Here is a 26,877-nt window from a genome sequence, read left to right on the forward strand (position 1 = left end):
GGGGTGACAATGTGGTCTATAGCCAGGGGACGGGCCGAGGGTCCCCCAGCAATTACTAAAATTATTACACCTATATAGTATACGTGTGCATCGGACAGATCGACAAGTATGCATTGAAAAATGGGCAGATGCATGTTTCGGAGTCTTGGTAAATATTGGAGGGCTTATCATGCATTTGCCCCCTCAACTTTTTCATTGGGGGCTGAGCCCCCCAAGCCCCCCCCCCCGGTTCCGCCGCCACTGCTGGGGGAGGGGTATAAGGGGAGGGGGTGTCCCCCTCCCCTTTTGATTTTTTTTTGGAATCCTGGTGATGCCTACATGTAAAATGGTGGCACTTAGAAAGGCTTTTGTCACCCAAAATTTTCTGACAAATATGCATTTTTTTGTGTGTAACATAAATAAATTGAATAGTAGGTGATAATTCATTCTTTCCCGTGGCATGAAAATGTTCGCTGCTCGCCCCAATGAAAAGAATTATAGGCTAATTTGAGGTTCAAATGATGCTGTAAAGGAGGTTTTATACTCTATTATGCTAAATGCTAAAGAAATGATGGTTGCTAAGTCAAAATTTGATGCCAATTTTTTTATGTATACTTGACAATTACAATGCGGTTTTTTCGGACGCTTGTGCGGGTCAGCGGGTTTGGGTGTTAGAATGCGGGTCTAATTCCCACGAATTGCGGGTCAGTTGGGAGCTCTGCATTTAATTTTAAACCAGAAAACGAAAAGGTTAAGACTAGTCTACCACTGCTATTCCTCTCGATTTTTTTAATTTCCAATCATATGATTTAGCGGATGTTCGGAAACACTTTTTGGCTCACCTTTGGGGGGCCATGGCCCCCCTTGCCCCCCCCCCCTTGGATCCGCCAGTGGTCATATCACATTCACTTTCAGTGTTGCTATTAACACTGACGTGAAAAGGATAATAAAATATGGTGACGCTGGCTGATGGGGTACAAACTACAAATACGAAATTATTCACGACTGTAACAAGCAGAGGCATGAACGTTGATGGACGGGCTGTATTAGGGGTATGGCTGTGCAGCGTCGTCAGAGGGCGGGGTTGTCTGGGGGACCTTCGCCGGGAAAATGAATAGAGGGCAAAGGGAGCTTTCTGAGGCAAATTTAAATGAGATGAGAAATAAGGTCTACAATTAGTTCTAAACGCAAGGGTATACTAATAAATACTTGTTTTGATAAAATCTCCCAATTCTTCTTTCCTCGACTGACAATGGAGGATAATAGGTTCCCCTTACTTCGATTTTCGCACGCTACTGATCATTCGTACGACGGCTCGACAACTTAATGTTCTTATTTTCCTTGGTCGTGAACTAACTTATCATTATGATATGTTGACATTTACTTATCTTGACTTGTATGAAATAATACACACTTACAATTGATAAGTGAGTCTTTTCCACCCTCCATTATCAGTTCCTACTTGGTATTACTGAGTAGTAGCCTATTGCTGTATCAGAAAATAACCTGTGACTTTATGACTTTCACAACAGTGACAAAACGGGAGAGCTGTCATATCTTCTCGCCACGCATCATAACAGGTTATAAGAAGTAACATAACAGGTTCCACACCTTATATCGAACAAAATTACACCCATCTAGAAGGTAAGGTCAAATTTTTCAATGACATTCGGTGTTACCAAATATTGAATGTTTGTATTGAAACCTTAAATATCTATTCGTGTAATTGCTTCATTCATACATATCTTCATCGTAGGGATTGCTTTTTCCATTCAACGGTGTGCATGCAAATATTTTCGATAATAAAATATAGTGAGTATGAAAGAAGGAAATACACGAATAATTTTATGTAATGCATAATGCACCAGTTGATACAGTGACTCCCAGATTATTTCTTTCTGAAGGCAACATGTCCAATAGATATTATCTCCAGACGTTTTCTCTATATGAACAAACATGGCTAGACAGGTGACACATCGACCTGTTATGGCAATTTCGAGTTCCCTACAACATGATAAATTAACATTTTCAGCTACCAGTATATACCTGACGCTTGGCTTTAACCTGTCCGATGGTTTCACTAACCAGGGAAGACGTTCCTTGTTGCCCATGAAAGGGGAAAATTTATACAGAATTGCCACACTTTACCGAAATATTGCTCTCCCCTCCCCTCAGGCCAGGATTGGTGCCTGAAGAAGATCAAAAGGTTTATCGACAATGGAAGGGTAGTAGGGGGTTAAGGGCGCAGTGGCTTTCTAGACAATTTAGCCTGTCGTGTTTCAGGAAACATTTAGATGTTAATTCTGTTCATAATTAGCTAATTCACCCTCAAACCCAGCCCAGGCCGCAAATCTACCCCCTCATTGAGACGTTTAATATGTCAACTTCTGCCCTTCGCAATTGCTAAAAAAAAATTAATTACAGCACAAATCATGAAATACTCTATCGAAGTGATTAAGTAATTTAAATTCATCTGACAACTGACATTTTAGGCGGGTGGTGATACGCTTTTCAAGAAGTATGGACAAAGGTACCTCCCCTCACCCGTCCGACCCTATACTCCACCCAACATTTCCCCTATCATTGTCCAACCCTCACCACATCCATCCCACCCCTCCTAGTCCCCGTCCATCTCCAAAGGAGGACACTTCAAAAGAAAATTCAAAGACAAACAAATAAAGTATTCCATTGACTCAAAAAGATGACTGGAAAACGCAATTTTTGATAGCTTTAACATGATCACAAAATTTTATTACATAAAGATGTGATAAAATTGCATAATATTTTTTTCCCTTGAATAATGCACATTTAACAAGCACAACTACAGATCAATTTTGTTTATAATTAAAGCAAACTTTGTCGGCTGCCACTTTTGCAAAGATCAGCAACCAAATCCAAGTATGTTAGGTCCATTAAAACCTATACATCACTGCAAAACTGAAAGATATTTCCATTTTAGTACGAGAGATATCTTTACTAAGAGAAAATGTGAAAGTTAGGTGACAAACAAATGCGTATGATAAGTAACCTATTTTTGCTCCTTATTAATATGAACAAATTACCCCAAAAATTAGCTAATTTTGAATTGAGAGCTTAAAAAAAAAAATGTTTGAACAAAATACTGTGCAGTAATCACATCAAGAAAGAGCTAGGAGATTTTAATACACAAATAGAAGGAAAGAATGGTCATTGTAGAAAAATGTGATAGGTATTGTTCAATCAATGCATTAAAAATATGACGTGACCATTTTGGTAGATTCTTGCAAATGCGAAAAATAATGCAAGCATTGGTGGCTTGCGTGCACTACACAGAATTTCAACAGACACCATTGCTGTATTTTTAATGTACCGCCTTTAAATCTAACAGTTTATTTACAAAAGTTGATTCTCGGAGAAGAACAATTTGCTCAAGACCTGTGTATCGTGTTCCTTTATAACAGCCATCAAAAGAATTTTATGACTTTATTATTATATTATTTATTATTATTATTTTATTATTAAGGAACAACTGTTCTTGTTGTTTACAGTGGTATATACCAAGCCACATATAAATAACAAATTACTAATTTAATAATAAGCATTATTTGACATACCTGTCAAATTTCTGATCACAACTGTACATATATTGTCTGTAATAAGGAGTAAAATAGTTTGCTACATATTCTTGCATTAGGTGACAAAACAAAAAGCTAGTGAATGTTGATATATATATTTTTCTTTTGCATGAAAAATGAATATTGACTAACTAACTAATGAAGACTCCACACATATTATTTCATTTTTGGGTGTATAATTAACGTCAGTTAGCATTTTCGAATGTCTGATGCTCTTTAATATCACCAAGGCTGATAGGACAGGAATGAAATAACATGTCTTCACAGGATTTTACTCCATCCCGCCCCCCTTTTTTCCCCCTACTGGTCTGAATTTTGGCAAATCTGTGTTAAAATACTTGAGTCATCTCTCTCAACCTATAGGAAGAATTAATTGTTTTTAATTGACTAACTTAATTATCCAGACTTTGCTTAACTTCAATGGAAGATCCTGGATTTCTTGATAGAGGAAGAGCGCTCGGGAGACAATTGTAGGTAGATACTAAACTAGAGGTGCTTATGAAATTTGTAAGAAATATAAATCTGAGAAACTGGTAAATGATTCCATCTTGTACCTTGTTTTGAGCAATATTATGTTTGCAGCTATATTTTAGAGCCAAAAAAGCTTAATATGGGGTCTGCCTCAACCCACCTGCCCCCCCCTTGGGCTTGAGAAGAAGGCTCTGCCCCCTCCTCATCCCCTTCTTGGAATCTGCTCCTGTACTCTAAACTGCTGATGGGTATTTCATTCTACTTCACATATCACACCAGGTGGCATACACATCATTGATGGTACTAGTTAACATGACACAAAAGCATATTTATTGTTCCAATGAGAGATATCTTCAAAAGCAAATCAAATATATGGAATTTTCAACTGTTTCTTTTTACAAAATTTGATTCATGCGGGCGGGGTCAATACGAAAGAACTTAAAGAGAGAGAAATATTTCTTTTTCTCACAAAGACAATTGAATTAAATTGACAATACCAAATCTTATTCATTTAGTTATACTCGTAAACACAACTTAAACTTATTTAACATCCCAAAAGCTAGCTCCTTTAATATTCGCAAAGTACTGGCATTGAGAAAACTTCCTCTGTCTGCATGGCAAATAATTCTGGCAGTTACGATTTAATCTAACAATTAAATCTTGCTTTCCACAAAAAAAAAAAAAGATAATTGTAATGTACAATGTTTGATAGGAATGACCTTTTTGTCTTTTTGTTCAAACGGTTCTAATTTAGAGGCTTGAAAAAGCTTGCCCGTGAAGTAGAGAGCAATTTACGCTTTCTCTTGACGATTCCCTGGTTGGTGAGATTCGTAAACGAAGGTTTGGTGAGCGAGGCATCTTCCTTCTTCGCTACGACGTTTTGAGCAGTTGACACTGATAAGACGCTTTTCGGTTTCGGCAACTGGAAGTCCTTGAGACCGGGCGATACATTATCCGTACTGCTATCAATCACTATGGTCTGGTTCAGGGTGTTACTGCTGCTGTTGTTTGATAATGTGCTGTTAGTTAAAGAAGTATCCTCGGGATTCTGAATGGGAGAGAAGGACAAAAATAGCAGGATTGTTTCCTGAATGATGCAAATAATTGGGAGATGTAAAGCTAACACAATTGGTCTTGGTATCAAGAACAATACACTGATGTTTATGCAGGAAACATCAGTAACCAAGCCTATTCCTGTCCATGACATAAATATTCATGATCAATCTGTACTTTTACACAGACTCAATGAACGACCATAATGAGAGGTAGAAGTATCGCATATGATCCAGTATGACTATGTCGTCTTAGGACATTGCTGGCAGTAACCACGCCTTCTCCTGTCCATCTTATAAATATTCATGATCAGTCAGTACTTTTACACAGACTCAATGAACGACCATAAAGAGAGGTAGAAGTATCGCATATGATCCAGTATGACTATGTCGTCTTAGGATATTGCTGGCAGTAACCACGCCTTCTCCTGTCCATCTTATAAATATTCATGATCAGTCAGTACTTTTACACAGACTCAATGAACGACCATAAAGAGAGGTAGAAGTATCGCATATGATCCAGTATGACTATGTCGTCTTAGGACATTGCTGGCAGTAACCGCCCCTTCTCCTGTCCATCTTATAAATATTCATGAACAGTCAGTACTTTTTCATAGCTTCAACGAAAAAGCTCTGCATGTAATTATGAAATATCAAATTCATCTGTATCTTCACAGTGGCATATATATTAGCATGCACTATTTAGTACTTGTTTCAAACTCTAACAGACCAACAGCCTTAAATACTGTACGAGCCTGTGTCCCTGTTAACCTCTAGATATGCAAATCTTCCATTTGTTCTTACTGTGCAAAAGGGCATCTGGCTGTAGGAAACAAAAAGCACCTCCTCATACCAAACGTGATTGTACTATCACCTGTCTAGACTGAAAGAGATGATAAACGCTACGAGACTTACACTAGAGTCCAACGATTTTACACCACGGTTTTGACAGACCACATCACCGCAAGCACAGCCATGACCACATTCTTTATCGAGCCTCCTGCATACACATCGCTTTGTGTTACAGCTGGTCTTGCAGCCACAAGTCTTCCCCTGAAGAATGGAAAGAGGAATTAACAGTATTGTAATATTTCATGAAATTATGTCACAATGTATATCATCCATTGCATTAACTTCAACCATGGTCACAGAGGTTCTAAAAACTTCATTGTTTCGCGTTGACTATTCTGAGCTGGTTAGTAGTCGACAATGTTTTGAGCTAACGATTTTCCAGGCTCGTAGTAAACTTTTACAGTCTGCATTCAAGCTACAGTACAATTAGAATCTCAGGCAATTTTTTGAAACCTAGCAGCATACCATCGATACTTTCATAGAAAATATGTTCATATTTTAAATTGGGTTTGAGTAACTCTGAATCACTCCATGTAAATATTTTTACACATTATAAGGTACTTTTCCAATCTTACTAAGAGATCTATGTTGTTACAACGATTTTAGCAACTCCTAATTGACAACAATTTACTAGCCACGGAATCCCAATACCGAATATTTTGTGTCCCACAGGCTTTCATTTCAAATAAAGTTGTATTTTCGCTTGCAAACCGCTTTTAATATTATGCATACAATTATCATTTCCTGGTGCAATTTTTTGGGGGAATATAAGATACTTCTCTCAGGAACCGTACCGTTTCTTGAAAAGATGACTAAAGACAGAACTGTAGTCTTGATATGTCATAACCAAAGAAAAGCCAACACTGTGTAGGATCGTAAATGTTTCTATAACTATTCCAGTTTCCAAAATGTTCAACCTTTAGATTATGCTAAAATATCTGAAGTGCTCCTTTAAATGGGGGAAATGTACCGCCAAAGTGATAATCTCTGCTCCTCCGATCTAGGCCGACACGTTAAAGTTCATATGAACCAAGAGAGTACCCTTGGACAGACGACATATTTTGACAAATTTAATATCATGTTTATTTCAGGTGACAAGAACTCCTACACTCTACTATAGAGGTCTGTTTTTCCTAATGAAGAACTCAACTAATGGTTTGTGTGTTAGACTAGGCACTCGAGCCACTTTCATTGATGAGCCTCAGATGCTTAAAGGTTAAGAAGTACCCCAAATTAAATGTGGCTTAAAAACAAAATACATCCTGAACTGTGTTTCTAGTTGTCTGCAAACATCTCAAAATGCAAAAAAAAAAAGAAAAGGCTATTCTTTAATGAGTATGATAGAAAAGAGATTACGATAAATTCTATACACACTGCACCTGCATACCATCCTGGTTCACAATGCCTCTCACCTGTTTTATTTCTCTCTTGGGGTGACTCACTTGGGGTGTCGCCACCCAATCAGAATCATCGTCTGCGTCATCATCCTCGGTGTCTGAATCCCAAATTTCCTCTATTGTGTATCTTTCAGACGCCTTCAAAGAAGCAAAAAAATAAATTAGTAGAATTTATTATATTACAACAAGGGTATCGCAAAGGTGTTTACATTAAAGCGGCTCACATAAAGTCTCGCAGTTGTGACATCATTTCAACTTAGTTGTCCTTTAAGCAGCTTCCTTTTTTAGTTCAGTTTGATAAATTGTGAAAAGAAGCTAAAGTTATTTTGACAGTCAAATTCATCAGATGCAGTTTCAGGTTCAAATCATGAAGAAGTTGACAATTCGGAAAGTTTGCAATATTTGCTGTTCACAATGTTATTTATACCTAAATGAGAAGGGAAAAAAAAAGTGTCTCGGTAGCCAAAATGGTGAAAAAATTTATTCCAACTTATTAAAAGGTAGGAGGGAGGTACCATCTTAGATATACCTTCTATATCTCATAGCCTTTTTATATTTCTTCCAAAAAAAATGGGGGAAAAAAATCAATTTGTTGCCGTGATGCATTTTGTACACATATTGAATACTGGCATGTAAAAAAGTGTGATAAATTTACAAATAGTTTGGGCATTATTGGAAATGAGAGGTGTACTAGTGTCAAGCACATTATTGTAATATAGAATTTTAGTTACAAATAACTCTTAAAAATGGGCTAGCTATACCCAGAAGAAATATTCTAGCTGCTTTTATGATCTCCATTGCAGGGCACCATTTTAATATCATCTGATTTAAATATGGTAAAAGCATGTCATCTAAACAGTGTATCAAGGTTACATGTCCCTTCTTTAATCTTTCAGCTGAAATGTGTAACTTTTGAATCGATTGTTTTTACCCCTTTTCTTGTTTTCTTAGGTGGTTTTGGTCTCACTGGTTCTGGAGTGTTTTCTGGTGAAGTAATTGAAGGTAGCAGCGACATTCTTGATCCTTGAACGAGAGAGACTGTCAGTTTCTTGAACGAGAAGACAGAAAGAAGGTTAAAGTAAGACAGTTTACACAAACCCATAAAAGAGATGGATAAATTCTCTAGGGTACAGGTGAGCAAAGAACGACCCACACGCAGAGTCTCAGCAGCCATTTCGGGAGGTTTTCAAAACTCTCTTAAGGGCAATCCTATAAAATCAAAGCAATGTGTTCATGCAGCTGGAGGAACGTTTGATATTAGAGCAATGCTTGATCCCACCAAAAATCAGTTGAAAGAACAAGTTCATTGCATGATCAAAATATGAAACTTTGGTAATTTATGACCAAAACCTACTTATGGAAGGAAACTTTAAACAAAACAGACACACCATGCAGAAATAGAAGTACCCATTAATGTAATATTCGCTCATGTGTGCTGCACCCCACAGATTGGATGTGCAAGATTAATTTATACTATGAGAATAATAAATTTCCATCTATACTTCATTCCTTAAGTAAGTTTTATATTCCATCAAAATGACCAAATGATTTTAGATCTGGTGAAAATGTATAGTGTTTGTTTGTACAATCATTTGTTATCTTATGTAAGTGCAAGCTTCCACCCCCCCCCCCCCTTAAAGAAAAAAAGGTAGCTTGGAATGTGTTTAGTTTGTTCTTGAATATATTTAGAATATATTTTGTTTAAGAAGGTATTTAGAAAGTCTCACAAAAGTCCCATTATTACACAAAGAGTTCTCTCTCACCTTCTTCAACTCTGAGTTTTCTTCTTGAAGATCCTGTAACTGATCGTGGATACTTTGTAACTGAGTAATCTGTTCCTCCTTTGAAGAGAAAAAGAATGATATTGCTCAATTTGAAATCATAGATTTCATCAAACTTACATGTGTAACAGTGTTCAGTTAAAAAAAAACATGTAATACAGTGCAGCAAGTATTAAGAACAGAGAAACTAGTCCAATCCACATCTTGAACTCTTGATAACCTTGTTTTATTGCCATGGTATCAACGTTTGACAACAAAAATATTCAATTTAATTAATATAATAATGAGAAAGGTAGCTACCAAATATCTAACGCCATCAATATAAAAAAAAAACTGGATTCTGTTGAAAAGTTTTAACATTTCACAAAATTAATGGAAAAAAAAGGGGGACAAGCAGTCATAAAATGTTTTCATTTCAATTGAAAATGAAGACCTACTTGGAAGTGAAGTCTTTGCTTCAACTCGTCATCACCGGCTTTTGTATCTGGCAACTCCTCACTGCTGACCTTTGAACCATCTTTAAAGGCTTGCTTGCTTTGTGAGAGCTGGTGTAACAGATACAGGATCTAAGATAGAGAGGGAAAAAGAATCAGAAATATGATTATTCATGTGATAAGACCAACTTTTCACTAACCAATAACCAAATGGCAGGCAAGAATATTTCATATCAAGAGCACGACTCGGTCCTGATTGGAAACCAGGCAATGGTTATTTATGGTAGGACAAAGTACCATCAAAACTGCCAACGTTTAATTTATTGATTTATTAAACCTCATGAATATTCATGAAGTCAGCTAATATCCTCTCTGACAAATGAGATAATGAATATGCATGTCAACATTGTGATATGTCAGCCAATTGGGACAGCTTCCAAATCATGATACCACTCTCCACTGTCCTCCCAAATATCATGCTTCAAAGCACTCTTACTGAGAGTAGGACTGATCATATCTTGTCAATACGAGTACCTTGAAGCGAGAAATAGGAGTACAAAACAGATCAACATTGTCCCAACTGAGTGAGGAATCTACGTTTAGGACACAACAATAGCTTACTGTATATACACTAGGCATAACAATTTGGTTCAAGGAAAGAAAATTTTGTGCAATAGAAATGCAAATCCATATCTTAAACTCCTCTAGCAGCAAGACAACTTTCTGGAGGTTTTTAGACTTAGGACTTTAGAGTTAGGACTCTTCCTCTTGTAATTTCTGTTTGGTTGAACAAGGGGGTGGGGGGAATGTTTCATAATTAACAATAAAATGCAAGTTTTGTTTTCCAACTTATTTTTTTGTGTTGCATGAGCAACTGACTTTAGCTGACAATGTATGCTGGAAAATGCAGTCATGACGTTAATGTGTCATGAGCCTTGGATTTTACAAGGTTAATACTACCTTCAGTTTATAATTGTTATTTATATATGTTGAAACAGTCATGCCCAGTACCCAAAGGTAATTTTTTTGGTTCCTTGGGGTCTACTATAATGTACAAAACATACATATATTGTGATGCATATTCAGTGATCCCTGAAAGATTGATGAAAGTATCCAAACAAACTTGGGGTGCCCAGTGTTCATGAAGGGGACACAAATTTCAAAGTCTGATGTAGCCCGCAAATCTACCTTCTCTTCATGACCTCTTTGAAGCTCGACCACTCTCTGGTCACCTTCTCGAATTGTATCTTCCAAATTGGTTTGCAGGTCCTCTGTCTCCCGGTGCGCTTCGCTCAGGGATTGTCTGGCCTCCAACAGATCACTAGATCTCTGACCGGCATCGACCCTCGCAAGGACAGCCTGATCGGGTTCATTATAAAAGAGAGAGGGTTAGAACAACAACATGAACCATTGTGGTGGTGGCACATTCAGAAAGAGAAATGAAACCCATGAGGGACATGTTGTTGGGAAGAGAAAGATCACGGCTGACGTGAAGAAAGCTGCCTGCGAAGCAGTCGATGAATCAAAAGGTATTCTGCGTTCGATACAAGTTTCTCTCAAATGTCTTGCTCTGCTGCTACTAGAAATGTTATTCACGAGAGAGATACTGATAGAGAGAGAGAGTAGGGAAGAGGGCACAGGTAGGGGGCAGAGAGGCATTACGTAACAGTGCATAGTGATTGCGTGAAACACAGAGAGCGCAGCATTTACAGCCCAATACACAATTATAGAACGTAGAGGTCAAGACATCTTTTTGTGCATGTGTTTTGAGTTTGATTTTCAAATGAACCATTGTTAAGTATATGCAGAAAACTTAACTTCCATGAACTCTCATTAAAGTCAGAGACAACAGGCTAAAATGGAGGCTGCCGTCTCCTTGTTTTGCTATATTTTTTTCATTCACGTGACCCAGGTACAGTACCATATTTAAGTTTTTAAGAAACAAAATTACCAAGATCAGTGGGCTTGCAATATGTAGAATTTTACTCATAAATTTACAGAGCAAACAAATATGGACACCCACTGTCCATCTATCAACCAGCAGCTCACCTGTTCCATCAGCCATTGTAAGCCACATTTTGCCTCTGCCATGGAAGAAATGTTCTTCCAAATCTTTCTGCTATCTCCATCTGTTTAAAAAAACAGCACCAAATGTGAGCCCAAAATGGTTACAAAAATCAGGATTAAAAAAAACATTTCAAAGTGTCAATTTTAGTTTATATTTTTCCCTAAAGACATTTGGTATCTTTCAATAATGTTTAATTTTTTTTTTATTATTTTACAGAAATTTTTCAAAATAATTTAGTTTATGTCATCATACAGTGATGGACAATCATCTCTCTGGGGTTTGCTATGAGACTGAATCCCGAGGTAAAGCATCTTGTTAATGTAATATCATCTGACCTTGATTTGCATCCATGATCTTCTGTTGTAGATCTTTGATCTGTAAGTTCCTCATGTCTAACTCTTGTTCCAACGCATCCATCCTTTGTTGGATGGATGGATCTATCGAGGTTATTACTTTCTCTGGAGTAGCTCTCCTCTACAGGGAAAGAAAACAATTTAACAAAATTGTTACATTCACAAAAATTGTGGGATACATTTTGCCACTTATCCAACACATGAAAGGCATTCTGCACTAGAATATAGAACTCATTTATTAAACCACTGTCCTTTAGAAAGGAGTCTAAAATTCTGAAATGAACCTCAAAATAAATTAAGAAAATATGCCAAATAAATAACAGTGACTATGCTTAGTCTTGATGTACACCATGTTAAGAAACACTTGAAAACCGTGTCAATATGTATTCATTACATTATAATAGGATGCAGAGGAACTAAACTATTCACCTAATTACATATTTCTGTTGTGCTTTGGAATACTACTTGTCAAACCACTACTTTAAAAAATAACATAAGGAGGTCAAGTCTTTCTCCTCTTCCTTTATTCCAATTTGTAATTTTGGAAACAACAATTTTGAGAATAGAAAGAAATCTCATTGATTTTAATAATGAATGATAACAGGCCAAAACTTTCGAATACAGACAGTTAATGGGTGTTTGGCTGCATGATAGATAGCAGCTCGTCTGCAGTGAAAAATTTTGTACCAGTACTCCAGATTTTCAGCTGTAAAAGGAACTTACTTTGTTGGGCGGTTCCACATGTTTCTTCTCCTTCAGTTCGTTGAGCTCGCCGGTGATGGTTTTTCTGTCTTCCAGAAGTGAAGCGAGATGTCGTTTGGCTTCATTCACACTCACAAGAACATCCAGTTCTCTCTCTAGTAGGGTCTTCACCCGCTTACCCATCCCCTCCAGATGGTGGCCCTGATGTTGGGGTTTCTTACTCGTGTGAGCTTTGTGGCGTTCCATTGCATCACGTAGCCTCTTGTTGGCAGCCGCGGCCTAAACAAACGAGGGACGGAAATGACTTTATGATATGTATTTGTGAAACGTTTTTACTATCTTACCATAAAAAAATATTCCGAAGTTTCGTCCCTCAAGTCACTTGTTCATAATAGTTTAAATCACACGCAAGAAAACAAATTCCGAAATTTTCCAAACTTTTTGAATACCCACGCTAATGAACTGCATCGCTATGAGACTTAATTATCAAAATTATATCAAAATCAACGCAAAAAGCAAAACTAAACACAAGATATGAACTTTTTTAACAGTTGGATGCACTCACAGGATATCCATGGTACTGCTTCTTTCATGCAACTTACTCTCGGTCACAAACAGAATGGTAGGCTGTTTGCATTTTATTTTATAACCTAAAAAGAGTTGATAATTTAGCTTAGGTCGGCAATAGTTTGATAAAACTTTGATAAAAATCATAAAAGCACACTTGTAAGTTTGAACTGTATGGTAGGTACAACATCTCTAATCTACAAACATTTAATATTAGTACCTCTTCCATCTTCCTTCTCAGGACATTCTGCTGTTTCTCATATTTACGTTCCATCTTCGAGACGTCACATTGCCTTTTACGATCCTGCGTAACATTACAAAAATAAGAGGAGACCAATGTGACAAAAAGATTTTCACTTATTAAATATGAAATGCATTTAAAACAGTAAAAGTTGATGACATGTCTTCGTACCAATATTCCTTTACAGAGAGGTGAAGGCGCTTCCCATACCCCTGACTTGGCTCGCTGATACAAGTCAACCATTCAACAGAGGTAACTCAAGGCTTATGCATTTCATTTCTTCTCAAAATAATCCTCAAGTAAAGAAAATCTTTACCGTTGACAGCAGTCCAGTCATAAAAAACTTTTCACAGCCTGCCTTCATATATGACACATGGTTATAACCTAAGATCGATTGGTTTTCAAGAATGATGAATTTTTCAGCAAAATTCTTAATAAGCGTACATATGTACAGTTACCAAAAAGAAATGTGTTTCTTTCATTTTTAAGAATGAATATTCATGATATGATACAATATTTTGAGTATGACAAAAATTGTTTTTTATTTAATGAAATTATATAAAAATATTAAAGGGTATGTAAAACATTAAATCCACACAATTAGCCTACAAATAATGCATTACTACACTTTGGAATTTTCTTTGGTATAATTACTAAAACGAAATGAAAAAAAAATGAAAAAATCAAAAGTATGAATTACCTTAGCTTTCAATTGTAAGACTTCTTTGTCCTTGGCCATTTTCCATTGTCTGGTCTTCTCAGCGTCCTCCTTTATCTGTCTCATGAGACGGACTCTAGCCTGCTTCATCCCTTTGATATCAACGTTGAGTTTGTTCACGGTCTCGTCGCTCTTTGCCTTCAGCTTGATTATTTTGCTCTGTTCTTGGACTTTCTTCTTCAATTTAGACATCTCATCTTCTAATTCCTTCAGTCTTTTTCGTCTCTGTTCGCTGATTCTAAGGTTTTGAAAAGAAAAAGTATTATTTGATTGGGTTTGCCAACTTTGCCTACATTGTTAAAAGTAGCTTATCTTTTCGATCACTTAAATCACTTTGATCTAGCAAAGTTTTTTTGCAATGTTTATTAGAAATAAACACAAACTATCGGGTGCGACCCAAAAATGGCTCGTGCATGAAGTTTTGGTTTTTACGGTATTTAAGCAAATTTGTCTACAGTTTTCGGACGCTTGCCAGGGGAGACCGATTAAGATATTGTTTTTAACATTTAAGTCCATATTATGTAGTCAAAGCCAGCTGTCATGCATTCTCAGCATCAATTTTATGGGGGAGGAGGGGGAGTCTAGTGGGTCATGGCAAAGTCCTCAGTGATGATACTGGCTCATTGGCCAATAAGTTTGCGGTCCGCTGCATTAGCATATGCATCAGAACATCTGCATATACAATGAAGAGTTTGTACTGCCAATATTGAGTCTAATATGTAAAATTTTGGTAACAAGACCATACACAACTTCAGCCCTGGTTATTTACTTGCAAAAGTAGGAAACTTGCCACAAAATAATTTATCCGTTAGTATACCATCACCGAATGCTATGCAAAACAAGTACAAAGAGTTTTTGTACATAGGAATCATTGTACTTTTTAAGAGACAAGTCTGCTTTAGTGCTTTACACATATTTTTACACTAAATCATTCTCTGAGTGTTTATGCCAGCTAGGCTAAAATCTTAACAGTGTTTCAAGAAGTAACATAAGGTCTCAAGGTATTAACATTTGTTTGTGACATTAATGCAACGACAAAAACTACTACTACTATTGTACTACAGTAGCACAATATATATTTTTGTTCAGTATTTTCTGTGGTAGAGAAAGAAGATGCAAAGAAAAGCAAGTATCTTTTTTTGAGGTAAAATCATTTATTCCTTACTTGCTGGTGGCCGTCTGTGATTTATTAGTCTGCAGTGCTATGCTGAGTGTGTCCTTCTCTCTCTGCAAGGCATTTATCTGTGTCTCAAGACCCTTGATACTATCCTGGTAGTAACAAACATGTAGGCTAGATAACAGATACTTACAAAACATAGAACAGAAACATACAGCAGATGCCGGACAGAAACTTATCAAAGTTATCAGTATTGGCTCCTCAAGTTTTCAACAGTACTATATCAAAGGTTCTGACTTATTCTTAAATCTAGAAGAGAATTTGTTTAAGGAACAAAATGTTTTCAGAGAGAGGAAATGGCTTAATGATGATACTTAAATGCTTATTGAGAGTATGGGCAAGACTGCATGTGAGAACATTAAATGACTTTTTAGCCTAATCAGAGCCAAAACAGAAGCAATTTGAAAGAGATTTAACATGCTCTAAAGGAGACAGATAAACCTAATCATTCATCACCTTTAAAATATAGATAAATCCTCTAAACAATAAAACAACAAAAAAATAATGATTTAAATATTTAAAACTTTAAAAGTTATGAGAGAGGGGTATACCATTTTGCCAAATGTATGTCATAATCATGGTGCCACCAAATCGTCTCTTATCTTTGTGCACTTTTGTAAAACAAGATGCAAACCTCAGCCAATGAAAATCAGGGCACATAATAATTACTCATCAGTTTACCTCATACTGTATTTTCATTATCTCCATCTTCTCTTCGCTCTGGACCATCGTGGAAGCCAACTCCTGCTTCTTAGCCAGAGCTTTATTCAGTTCTTGAAGCTCCCTTCCCAGTTGGGCCTGTCGTAGGGCTTGTTTGGTGAGATTGGGGCTGTTCGCATCAGATGGTTGTCCTGTATGGCTAGGACTTTCTTTGCCTTCAGGCCCTTCAGACTGCAGGAAGAAAACCAAAATGAGTCTATGTTTGAATTGTCGAACAGGGTTGTCCCATCATGGGATTTTGTGTATCTGATCGAAAGTATAAATTTGTTGTTTCTCCCCTAAAAATGATACCACGATATATGTTACGACAAGTAACAACTATTTTCTACTCAGATGAATCCCATCACAATAATATAGTGCATAATGCTACATACACAAATTAATTAAATTGGCCAAATATCAGTATGAAAGAGATAGAAACATAGGAAACAACACAGTACAAATGACATTATAACGCCAGCAACAAGATATTTAATCAGGTTTAATTTTGTTGTCGGTCGAATATGTGTAATCCATGGTATGAATGCCTACAACAAAATTTCACTCTCTGTCCTAGTTAAAATTGTTTTGTTTTCTGGATAGTCAGTTACTCAGTCACAATATTGAAATATCATTCAGGATGGTTTTGACAAACAAAGATTGGACCAACAAAAAAAAGTGAAGAAAATATTTCTTTCCAATAAAATCACAAACACAATGATATAAGGTGACATCCTAAACTGACAATGAGAAAAAGTACCCGGTGCAAAAAGCTGTAAAGTGGATAATAGAATAGACGAAGGCCCGACCCTAATTTTACTTGAAATCACTCATCACCTAAGAAACACAAGAATGAATTAGCACTTTGAAGAAATAGTATTAGTTAATGATTAATCAATATAAAAACTAAAGAGGTTATGTAGAACAGATATGTTGCATAAAATTCAGGAAGGGCATGCTAAGAACAGAGAACAGGAAGACCAGATAAAGACCTACGGGTAAAGGAAAACAAAAGAGGTTACCGCTGGGGTGTCACTTGTCTCAGCTTCGTCGAGATGCATATCGTAAAGGGCAGCAGCATCTTCTGTTTCCATAGGCTCTGATTTTAACTCCTCTATCTGCTTCTTGAGATCCTGAAGGACATTTAGTTGTTGAGGTTGGGAGTCCTGGTGCCCGCCCTCCACAACAGAAGTGTTAAATAGACTGATACTTAAGTCCGTCTTGGCCCTCAATTCATCCAATTTTTGTTTCAATTTATCTTTATGCATCTCAGCCTGTAATGTAAGGTGACGAAAACATCATTGACCTGCAATTTACATAGCAGTCTGGTACACGAGAACCATATATGTAGAATTATGTAGCCTTTTATGATATAATTTAGTATCGTATAGCCTATTATATTATAAACCTTCAAACTGCTACACAAAAATTATTATTTGTCAATACACAGGCTCAGTGTGCTATATACATTGGGGGTCTCTTGTGAACTATAAGGTTGTATGTTTCCACTGAACTGTCAGTCTTGTGGAACTTAAGAAGAAGGTAAATATATTACATGATGCAAATCACCCAATGTATACTCCACTCTGTGATTCCTGATTCAATTGCACATTGACTGATATCATTGCAATTGACTGCACATTGACTGATTTGAATACAATTGATTGTACATTGACTGATTTGAATACAATTGATTGTACATCGACTGGTTTGAATGCAATTGATTGTACATCAACTGGTTTGAATGCAATTGATTGCAAATTGACCAATCTGATTGCAATTGACAGATTTGAATGCAATTGATTACACATTGATTGAAAAGTTTCCAACAGAGATGCATGTATGATAGGAAAGAATTGAACTGCTACCCAGCTTGGTGACCCTCTCATGGTTTCAGGAAGTGTGGCAGGAGCCTGGACCTCTATATGGGAGATGTATATATGTGGGGTATGTAGATAGTTTCTCTTTCCTCTCCTATTATAAAGCAAAGGAATAAACTTACGAGGATGGCTTTTTCACACATTTGGGTTGTTTGATCTAAGGAAGCATGAAGTTCCTCTGACAACTTTTGGTTCTCTCTCTAAGACAGAAAAAGGTAGATACATTGGTTACAAAAGGCTGAAAATAAAACTCAAAAATGATATAAAAAAAAAAAACCCGATCAAAGATAAACAGTCCTACAGGCACTGTCTTTGGTTAATTTTTGGCTCTACAAAAAGGACAATAAATTCAATCCAGTTGAAATAGAAGGAAATTTCGCATGCAGTGGGTGAAGGAGTGAAAAGGTATTACAGAGGAAATTAGCTATGAATATGCATATTTTTAATGTATAGATAATTAGCAGCAATAAACCTGTATCAATACAGAAAGATGTTAAGGGGGGGGGGGGGAGGGTGGGGATTCAACAGTTGTTTGCAAAATTGTGAAATTGCTTTTAGGATTAAACATATAAACACTGATATAAAAGAACAACTACATTTAAATGACACATTTTTTTTATGGCATGTAGTTCCTGAGATACGTTGTTTATGATAAGATTAACTACCACCGTACATTATTAAAGCCATGTCACACCAACAGAGTAAATACTGTACATAAACAAACAAAGGCTGTATGTGACGTCATCCAGTTTTGACATCACACTTGTTTGCTTCAAATTTTGCTTGAAAACATGACAACTTCCAAAACTCAAAAAGGGCATGAGAAAATTCGTTTTTATTAATCAAAACATGATTAACCTTCCTAATTGACATGCAAAGGAGGCAACGACATGAATTTAAATAATCAGTGAAGTAGATTCATCAAAAAATACCTCTAACTTCTTGTTCCTGTCCAGTATTTTCTTCATGCCCTCTGAATCCTGAGGTTTTAATCTGTTTATAATAGCAATAATAATGATTAATCAGCCATTTCTTTAGAACATTTCTGTGATGACATCTCACTTGGTATACATATGAGAGCATGAGGAATGAAAGAAGGGGAGGGGGGGGGGGCATGGTTCAAAGACCTTGAGTCTAACAATATATATATATATATATATATAATTATTTATGTTATTTTGTTGTTATCGTGTGAAAACCTATTTCTTCTTTTGTTTACGCACCAAGTGGTCATTTTGATAAACAGGATTTTTCTTTCTAGTGTTCATTATGATCATATGCCATCATTTCTCATGTTTCTTAAGTACTATACTTGTACCTCAATAATGTATGCCCTATGAGATATAAATTGGAATGTAAACAATTGGTGCATGTTGTCCTTTTTTGTAACTTTTCAAAGGCTGATCATTCAGACATTGACATGTCATGCCATTTTCACTTATCAAAGTTCAATCCTCATTAACATTAACACAAATATTCCCACCTGCTGGGGAACCTTTCAATAGACTGACCAGGGACCAATGCTCTTTAGTGCGGTACTTGAAATAAGGATAACACTGTACCAAGTTGGTGCCTCTCCTCTAATAAATGAATGCTGACAGAATTAACAAGTTTATGATATCCGTGAAAGGTAACTATAAAAATAATAAAATATTATATAATATTGAACTAGAAATAATACATAATTATGATGTCACGTTCACTATCAAGCTGCAATTCTTATTAGAGTGAAAATCAATACATGTTGACCACATGGCAGTGAGTCTGCCCAAAGGGCCAATTAAACTAGCATTGGTGGTTGGCGGTCGCTAGTGTAACAAACTAAATAAGAAAACAATTACTGTTTTTACTAGGATGTATTCCAAAAACATAATGTTCAGAATTTTGTTTTCCTTTTATAACTTACCCTCCACTGATTGCAGGTGGAAGTGTACCTCCATTTGACATGAGTTGGTACTGTAGTTGTTGAACCTGTTAAAGACCAAAAGCAGGAAGATTGTAAAACTTGGTATCCTGCATTTTTAATCCTTTCATCTGATTCCAGAAATTTCTAAAAGATTAACGAAACATGGACTCAATACATTACAACTTTCTTTTATCTCTCACCAAGAGGTCCCCCTACCACATATCCGCAGGGAATCATTCTCAACTGTCAATTAAATGTTAAAATATTATTTATCAATATGGTATCATATAAGTGACTGACAGTGGCGTACTAAGCGGGGGGTGATCAGAGAAGGGTGTCATGTCACAGCCCCCCCCCCCCCAAATATGAATATTTTGAAAAATCAATAGGAAAAATTATGAAACATTCACTAAAGTATGAAAATTCCTAAACATGTACAGTGTAACCAGTTCAAAGCTTTGCCAAAGGTAGCACCATTTTGCATCCAAGCCACCTTACATAAACAAAAATATCTCTGACACCTCCCCCAGGATGGCATCCCCTGCCAGGGGAGACCAAGGAAGGATCTGTTCTCCAGAGGTAAGCGTGTCAACTTTATCAAGAGTCAACATCATCAGTTCATTCAAGATATTTTTACTTATTTAAAGAAATTATAAAGCAGACACGCCTTCAGCGATAGAATCTTTAAAAAGTGTTAAAGGCTACCTATATTGCTAAAAAAAAATGGAAACAAAAATTCAATTTACGGGCAAAATTGCTTCATTCTATACTGCCTTTTTCTTCCCACTGGCCATCACTGAGATATTCTATTTTCTAACTGACCCTTCATGTAACCATATAACATGGAGGATCAGAACTTGCAGCCAGGGAAAAAAACTATTAAAATGTTGTAGCTACTGTTATTTGCTGTTAGAATTCCAAGCATACAGTAGAATGAACTTTGGTACCTGTTGTCTTAATCTAGACATTTCAGCCGCCTGTGGATCTCTGTTCACCACCGGTTTGTTCTTGATCTTGCGGGCCCTGTCTGCGTATCTCAATGTATTCAATGTCTCCTCCATGTTGGTATCAGCGGGGCTAACACAGGCTATCATCACCGTCTGGCTGTTCCCGCCCAAGGAGTCTATCAAAATATATGTTAAATTGACCAGAATATTCAGATCCTGCAACGATTTTTTCTTCTTGTCATTTTCACCAAATGTTGTAAAGTTTTACGTCACACTCTTTCGGTGTGAATTAGTTTACTGGGACATCTTGTTTGTATTGGAAGATTTTTCATGGTACCTTCCCATTGCAAAGAGGAAAAGCTAACCAAGCTGTGACCTTTAGCTGATATGATAAAAATCTTTGTGATGAGCAATTCCCCCCCCCCCCCCACCAATGTCATGTGACAAAAATCTTTCACCTTTTTTGGTAAGTAGGGACAGGAGGCTGCCATTTGTACTAACAAGTTTATATCTGTTTTTCATGATGCTAGTGTAACAAAACTTTACCTAGAAATACATGAACTTAGATTATTTTCATCTCACAAAACTTACTTGAATAACATGGTGTACTCAGTGTTCCACACAATGTAAACAATGCCTCCATTTCTATGTAAATGGAACCACAACTTTATGTTCAATTTCAAACCAGAAGTACATTATCTAATATCATCATTCTTTCATCTCTCTTGACGTTTGTAGTCCATTTATAGCTTTATTATTTATCAAATAACATCAGAGAGGTCACTAAACTTTGAAAATTCCTGATTTGCTCTACACATGTATGTCTTTAACAAAATATTATAAAAGAATGTCTGAGAGATGAATGTTTCAGCATGGAAGGGAACACCTTTAATTGCAGCTTCTTAATGAATTTTCTTTCAGGCAAAAACGAAAACAAAACATGGTCTTAGTTTTGATTAATTATGGACCTCAATTTGAGCAGCACCCTGAGGGTTTGGTATAAAACAATTTTTAAGAAATGATCTAATCAACTTCAGAGACTGCTTTGCCATACCTTGCAATAACCTCGTCAGTTTTGAATCTCTGTATGGGATGTGCGACTTGCGCCCATTGTCGTCCCCTAGGGCACTGATGACGTTTCCGAGGGCCAGTAATCCTCGATTGATGTTTACACCTGCAGAGAAATAAAGGTATCTAACTTATCCAATGACTCAATATAAATTTAAATGAAGAGAAAAAATATATGTTACAATGACGAAGCAGAAGAGCAAAGAATCTACAGAATAACTCAGTTTCTGTTATTATGTGTAAGAAACATGGAATTTTTTTTAGAGACATAATTTGATTTAATCAATATGGCCGCCAGTAAACCAAGATATTTCATTGAATTTTTTTTGCACTCATCAGATGAAAATGTTGACTAATAAGTAGAATACAGTACACTAAAGTGAATTTAGCCTTGTATAGGTTCAGGACTGTTACTATATACTGCACAGTGGTCACCAACATTTCAAAAGTGTGTAAAATTCCTAGTTTTGTTCATAAAATGTAAGTAAGAACAAGGTACCAATGTTTCATTAGAAATTACACATTAGGCAGAAAAAACAAATTTTCAATGAAGAATTGAAGAAAAACATTCAAAATCCTGTGTTTATCAAATCTGGTGCTGACTAAGAAACCAGACTTAGCTACCTTAAATAGGTCGTACGGCCGATATTGCTGAATTCTTTTACAACTTTATTCCATCCCCCCACCAAGTATGCTTGCAGTCTTACCTTCTTTGAACCTATCGCCTTTGGCTTGAGTTCGTTTAGCTCTCTCGGATCCAGCCAGATCGACCAGATGAAATTTTGCTTGACAGGATGTCCCACTATCGGGAAAAATAAATAAATAAATAAATGTGAAAGTACTTTCAGGCTTTTACATATCTTCAGAAATTACATGATTGAGTTTGCTCTAATTTGAGCCACAAAGCTTGCTGCTATTTAAATTAGTAAAATTAAAACAGATTTTTGAGGTGATTCTAATCAGTTTCTGTAATGCTATTAAGTGCTCAAAGTCTGCAAGATGTCAGTCTTGACTCTAAAAGTTCAAAGATTTAATTTCAAACAATGAAGTCTCACATTTTGAAACGAAAGAACAAAATGCCTATACTACATTTGTTTTTAAATGAAAAGAACTATGTTCATATTAAGATTTTGAAATGAATGGAATCAAATTCAAATACTCTTATTTTCTTTATAAAAAGGAATGTTTTCAGAAGCTTTTGTCAACCATTAAATTACCTGTCCCCTTTACTGCACTGTTCAATGTGGATTGTGAAGACAGCATGTGATCGACTCGACGTCATGTTCATTGCCGTGGAACCTGTTGTCCTTCCAGCAGAACCCTTCTCCAGCAAAGCGATCATTTCGTCACCCCTGGATACCGTGACTTCAGATAATCCAACAATCTACAAGATGATTAGAGAAATGTTTTGAGTCTATCAAAACTGATACTTTACAGCTTGTTTCTTATCCAACTTCATGCTCTGAAAATTAGAAATTTGAAATAATAAAACAAAGCAACTTTATAGTTGGTTCAAATGGGATTCTAACCAATAACCTCTACCAACTGAGCTATTCAGCTCTAAGTTGAGGGTGATTCCTATACAGTCATTTCTCTGCTATATGGGCTGCCAACTAAATGCAGCAGTACCTTGCATACACAGAGTTTGCTGTATAACATGGAATTACAACCCCATTCCGGTAAATTGGAGAAAAGTGCCAGGGAAGACCATTTGAACGATAACTATTTTCAATAATGTTCACAAATAAGAGTAGAAGATGATCCTGCACTTTTTAAGCTTGATGATTGCTAAGGTGATATTAAAAATAATTGAAATGAGTTTAAAATTTAGCAGGCTTGTCATAGATGTAAAATTTATGGGGAATTTCAATATCATCCCAGATTATTCTCACAGACCTGTGGGGCCAGCTTGCATAGAGCATTTGAAGGCTTGGGGTGGCCTGCGGACCCAGCTTGCATAGAGCATTTGAAGGCTTGGAGTGGCAGCTGCTAACTATTGAGTCAGCCTCGCACTGCTGACCTAATTTTGCATTCATGTTACCAAAACAGAGTTGATGACACATAAGACATTTTTTGCAGTGTGAGGGCATCAGTTTTAAGACTTTTAGTATTGACATTTTTCACATCAGTCAAGATTAATCTGGTCACGTTGGGTTAGGCAGTATGTTGGCAGCTCTCTTCTGGTGTTAAACTAGTAGACTACCTTGATTTCACCGTTGGTGTCCTCCCGAACGTTTAATGGGTCTTTTATCTCCTGCAGTAAATCCAGAATATCATCATTGTGCAACTGTGGAGTAAAACAAATTAAGTGATGTTATGTCAACAATACAGGTTTACATAATGTTAGACAACAAACAATGTTCAGTGAGCAAAATTGACAGATTCAGTAGTATAAACCAGACAACCCCACTGTAACGAAATTGGGAAACATGCAAACATGAAGTTACTTCCACCGATTGGATTGGGTGGAATATATCTTATCAGTGCTAGTCTTAATGCCCCACTAATTAACAGTCAGTTGCTGAATAACCTAGAGCTATAATCTGAGGATGTTCAGTTTGATAAACACTTTTGGCCATCTTTGTCTTCATTAATCTCACTGCATTTTCACAAACAAAAAATTCTGAAAACTGATAACCAAAGGAAAGATGCAAAGTTTCTAAGTATCCAAATTAAATTTGAAGGAAGCAAGGAAAATTTCCACTCTCAAAGTTTTTGACAGAAAAAATGACAGTTCGAAAATGATGATCATAAGTTATAATATCCATAGTAATTGCAAACTTACTTCCAAGAAGGAACACTTCAAGATAAAGTCAGCCGATTCCATCCTCTCTTCGATGCCCTGGAAGAGAGACTTGATAACTCTCGGTATGACTCCCATCTTCTCAGTGTCAGTCAAGTCGTAACCACTTCCCATGGAATAAGTTTTGCCAGAGCCTGTCTGGCCATATGCCAAAACAGTGGCATTGTACCCTGAAATAATTTCAAAGCATTTTGATTAAGTACTGTAGAACCAAAACAAACAGTAATAGTATTGCAATACGGTGGAAGTATCCATTACAGAAAATTGAATATATTGTGTAAATGTGTATATTCAGGAATTTAACTGTGAGGGGACATTACAACTTGAATGTAACTGATTGAAACAATTATAAACTTATTAACTAATGTAAGTACTGTATGTATAAACAACACCAGTGTAAATAATTCTATGACTTTTTCTACTCAGTCAGCCTTATATATATCAAGAATACTTCAGAAAGAAAATGTAATACTAGCTTTAATTATAAGACATAAATTTCAATCCACTGCACACTTTTGGTACAGTATGTAATGTACAGTACATGTAAATCTGGTAAAATAATATGTAGGTAGATCTCACCTTTGAAAATACCGTCAACAAGTCCAAAAACCACATCATCAAAAAGTTTTTGTTGAGGATCTGTCGGGCTGAAGGCAAAATCGTACGTGAAGGCTTTGTCTTTTCCAAGAATTACTTGTGGTTCTCCTGGCACAAATTCTATACACTGCTGACATCCTTCACTGATCTCCTTCATAATCAGCGGACGACATCTGACCGCAACCCGAACAGGAAGGTCAGAATTTTCCCCTGCCATAAGTGGATTTACAGTACCTTGAGAAAGAAAGGATGAGATCAACCTTTATGACACTGGCAATATGGCTAGGCCTAAGTTGTCCTAACGTGAACATTGTCAGGAAGTGAACCAGGCAGTTTAATTACTCCAATCAATTAATTAATTCAGACAGTAATCTCAATGTTTTAACTCCAAAGATATTGTGTTCAATTGCTGGGAAGCAGAAACTACCATACTGATTATTATATACAAATTACCAGTCTTATCATAGTGCATACAGTTAAACTGAACATATCTGGTAGTCTTTATGTGAGTAGCCTAAATGGCTTAGGCCTAGGCTAGTCCTAGACTATGCAATTTATGAAAGGAGGAGCAAAAGAAACAGCAAACTACGATCATAACTTTGGTTATAAAATAATAAATATTACTTTCTTAGTATAACTATGCTTTACGATTGTATAACGTTAATTTAACATGAGTTTTAGCCTGCTACTACTGAGCATAACTTAAGCTTAGGCTAATATAATAATACTATTATTAACCTGTATTGTACTAATAATATTGTGCAGAAACCACGAAGTTTAGCCTAAATCCTTGACTAAGCCAAGGTTAGGACAAAAATTGGGAGAAATTAATATCTACCTTTTAAATGAATTCCAATAAGACGACTAATCCAATGTAATTCGGTAACTTTCCAGTAGCATTTGAATATTTTGCTTGCTGAACACGCATAGTACAGACTGATCCTTGTTCATGTAAATACCAGTTTAAATTGCTTGGTGGGCGGAGCAAATGTTACTTAAATGCACTATGATTGGTCGATTTCGGTTGTTTGCCTGAAGCGATTTAATGATCGCCCGGGTTATTATTATGGAACGCGAAAAGGAAAAAAATAGTTCACAACTAATCATTCCATATGTATGTATGTATGTATATGTGATCTTCCCGCAAGCAGGAACTCGCGAAAGAAGCCATGGAGGCTTGTAGACTCGCAAGCTGACCGAAGCCAATCTCTCGGCACACATCCATTTAACGTCCATGTCAGGAAGTTGTTATTGAACAACACCCTTGCCAGACGACACACATTGCTGTCGGCGGGGGATCGAACCGGGGATCTCATGACTGGGAGACGCCGGCGTTAACCACTAGGCTATACACTCCGCCCATATAGTTAACAACTAATCATCCATAACAACTAATCATCCCAACTAATCATCCCCAGCCATATAGTTAACAACTAATCATCCCAATAGTTAACAACAAATCCCTGATTTGTCACCATTTAAATTCGTTAATAAAGTCCTGATTTGTAGTAACAACCATGTAAACTTCGTTAACAACGTCGTGATTTGTAGCGAAAACCATGTAATAAAAT

General features: G+C 36.5%; 1 protein-coding gene across 1 annotated transcript; it reads right to left on the reverse strand.

Annotated features, from left to right (window-relative positions):
* Positions 1-2,697: 2,697 nt before the first annotated feature.
* LOC139980327 (chromosome-associated kinesin KIF4-like) lies at positions 2,698-26,297 on the reverse strand. Its single transcript, XM_071991926.1, has 26 exons — positions 26,145-26,297; positions 25,289-25,540; positions 24,692-24,879; positions 24,110-24,193; positions 23,124-23,290; positions 22,614-22,708; positions 21,893-22,012; positions 20,839-21,014; positions 19,892-19,956; positions 18,918-18,978; positions 18,108-18,185; positions 17,128-17,379; positions 16,088-16,297; positions 15,395-15,498; positions 14,212-14,467; positions 13,491-13,574; positions 12,725-12,982; positions 11,984-12,122; positions 11,630-11,709; positions 10,769-10,939; positions 9,584-9,712; positions 9,129-9,206; positions 8,297-8,413; positions 7,381-7,503; positions 6,032-6,169; positions 2,698-5,112 (listed from the first exon to the last, which is right to left on the reverse strand). Exons 2-26 carry the CDS (start codon positions 25,521-25,523, stop codon positions 4,810-4,812), a joined length of 3,711 nt encoding a protein of 1,236 aa, XP_071848027.1. The 5' UTR covers positions 25,524-25,540; positions 26,145-26,297; the 3' UTR covers positions 2,698-4,809.
* Positions 26,298-26,877: the final 580 nt, after the last annotated feature.

Source organism: Apostichopus japonicus, chromosome 14 (assembly GCF_037975245.1).
Source record: "Apostichopus japonicus isolate 1M-3 chromosome 14, ASM3797524v1, whole genome shotgun sequence".
NCBI lineage: Eukaryota > Metazoa > Echinodermata > Holothuroidea > Aspidochirotida > Stichopodidae > Apostichopus > Apostichopus japonicus.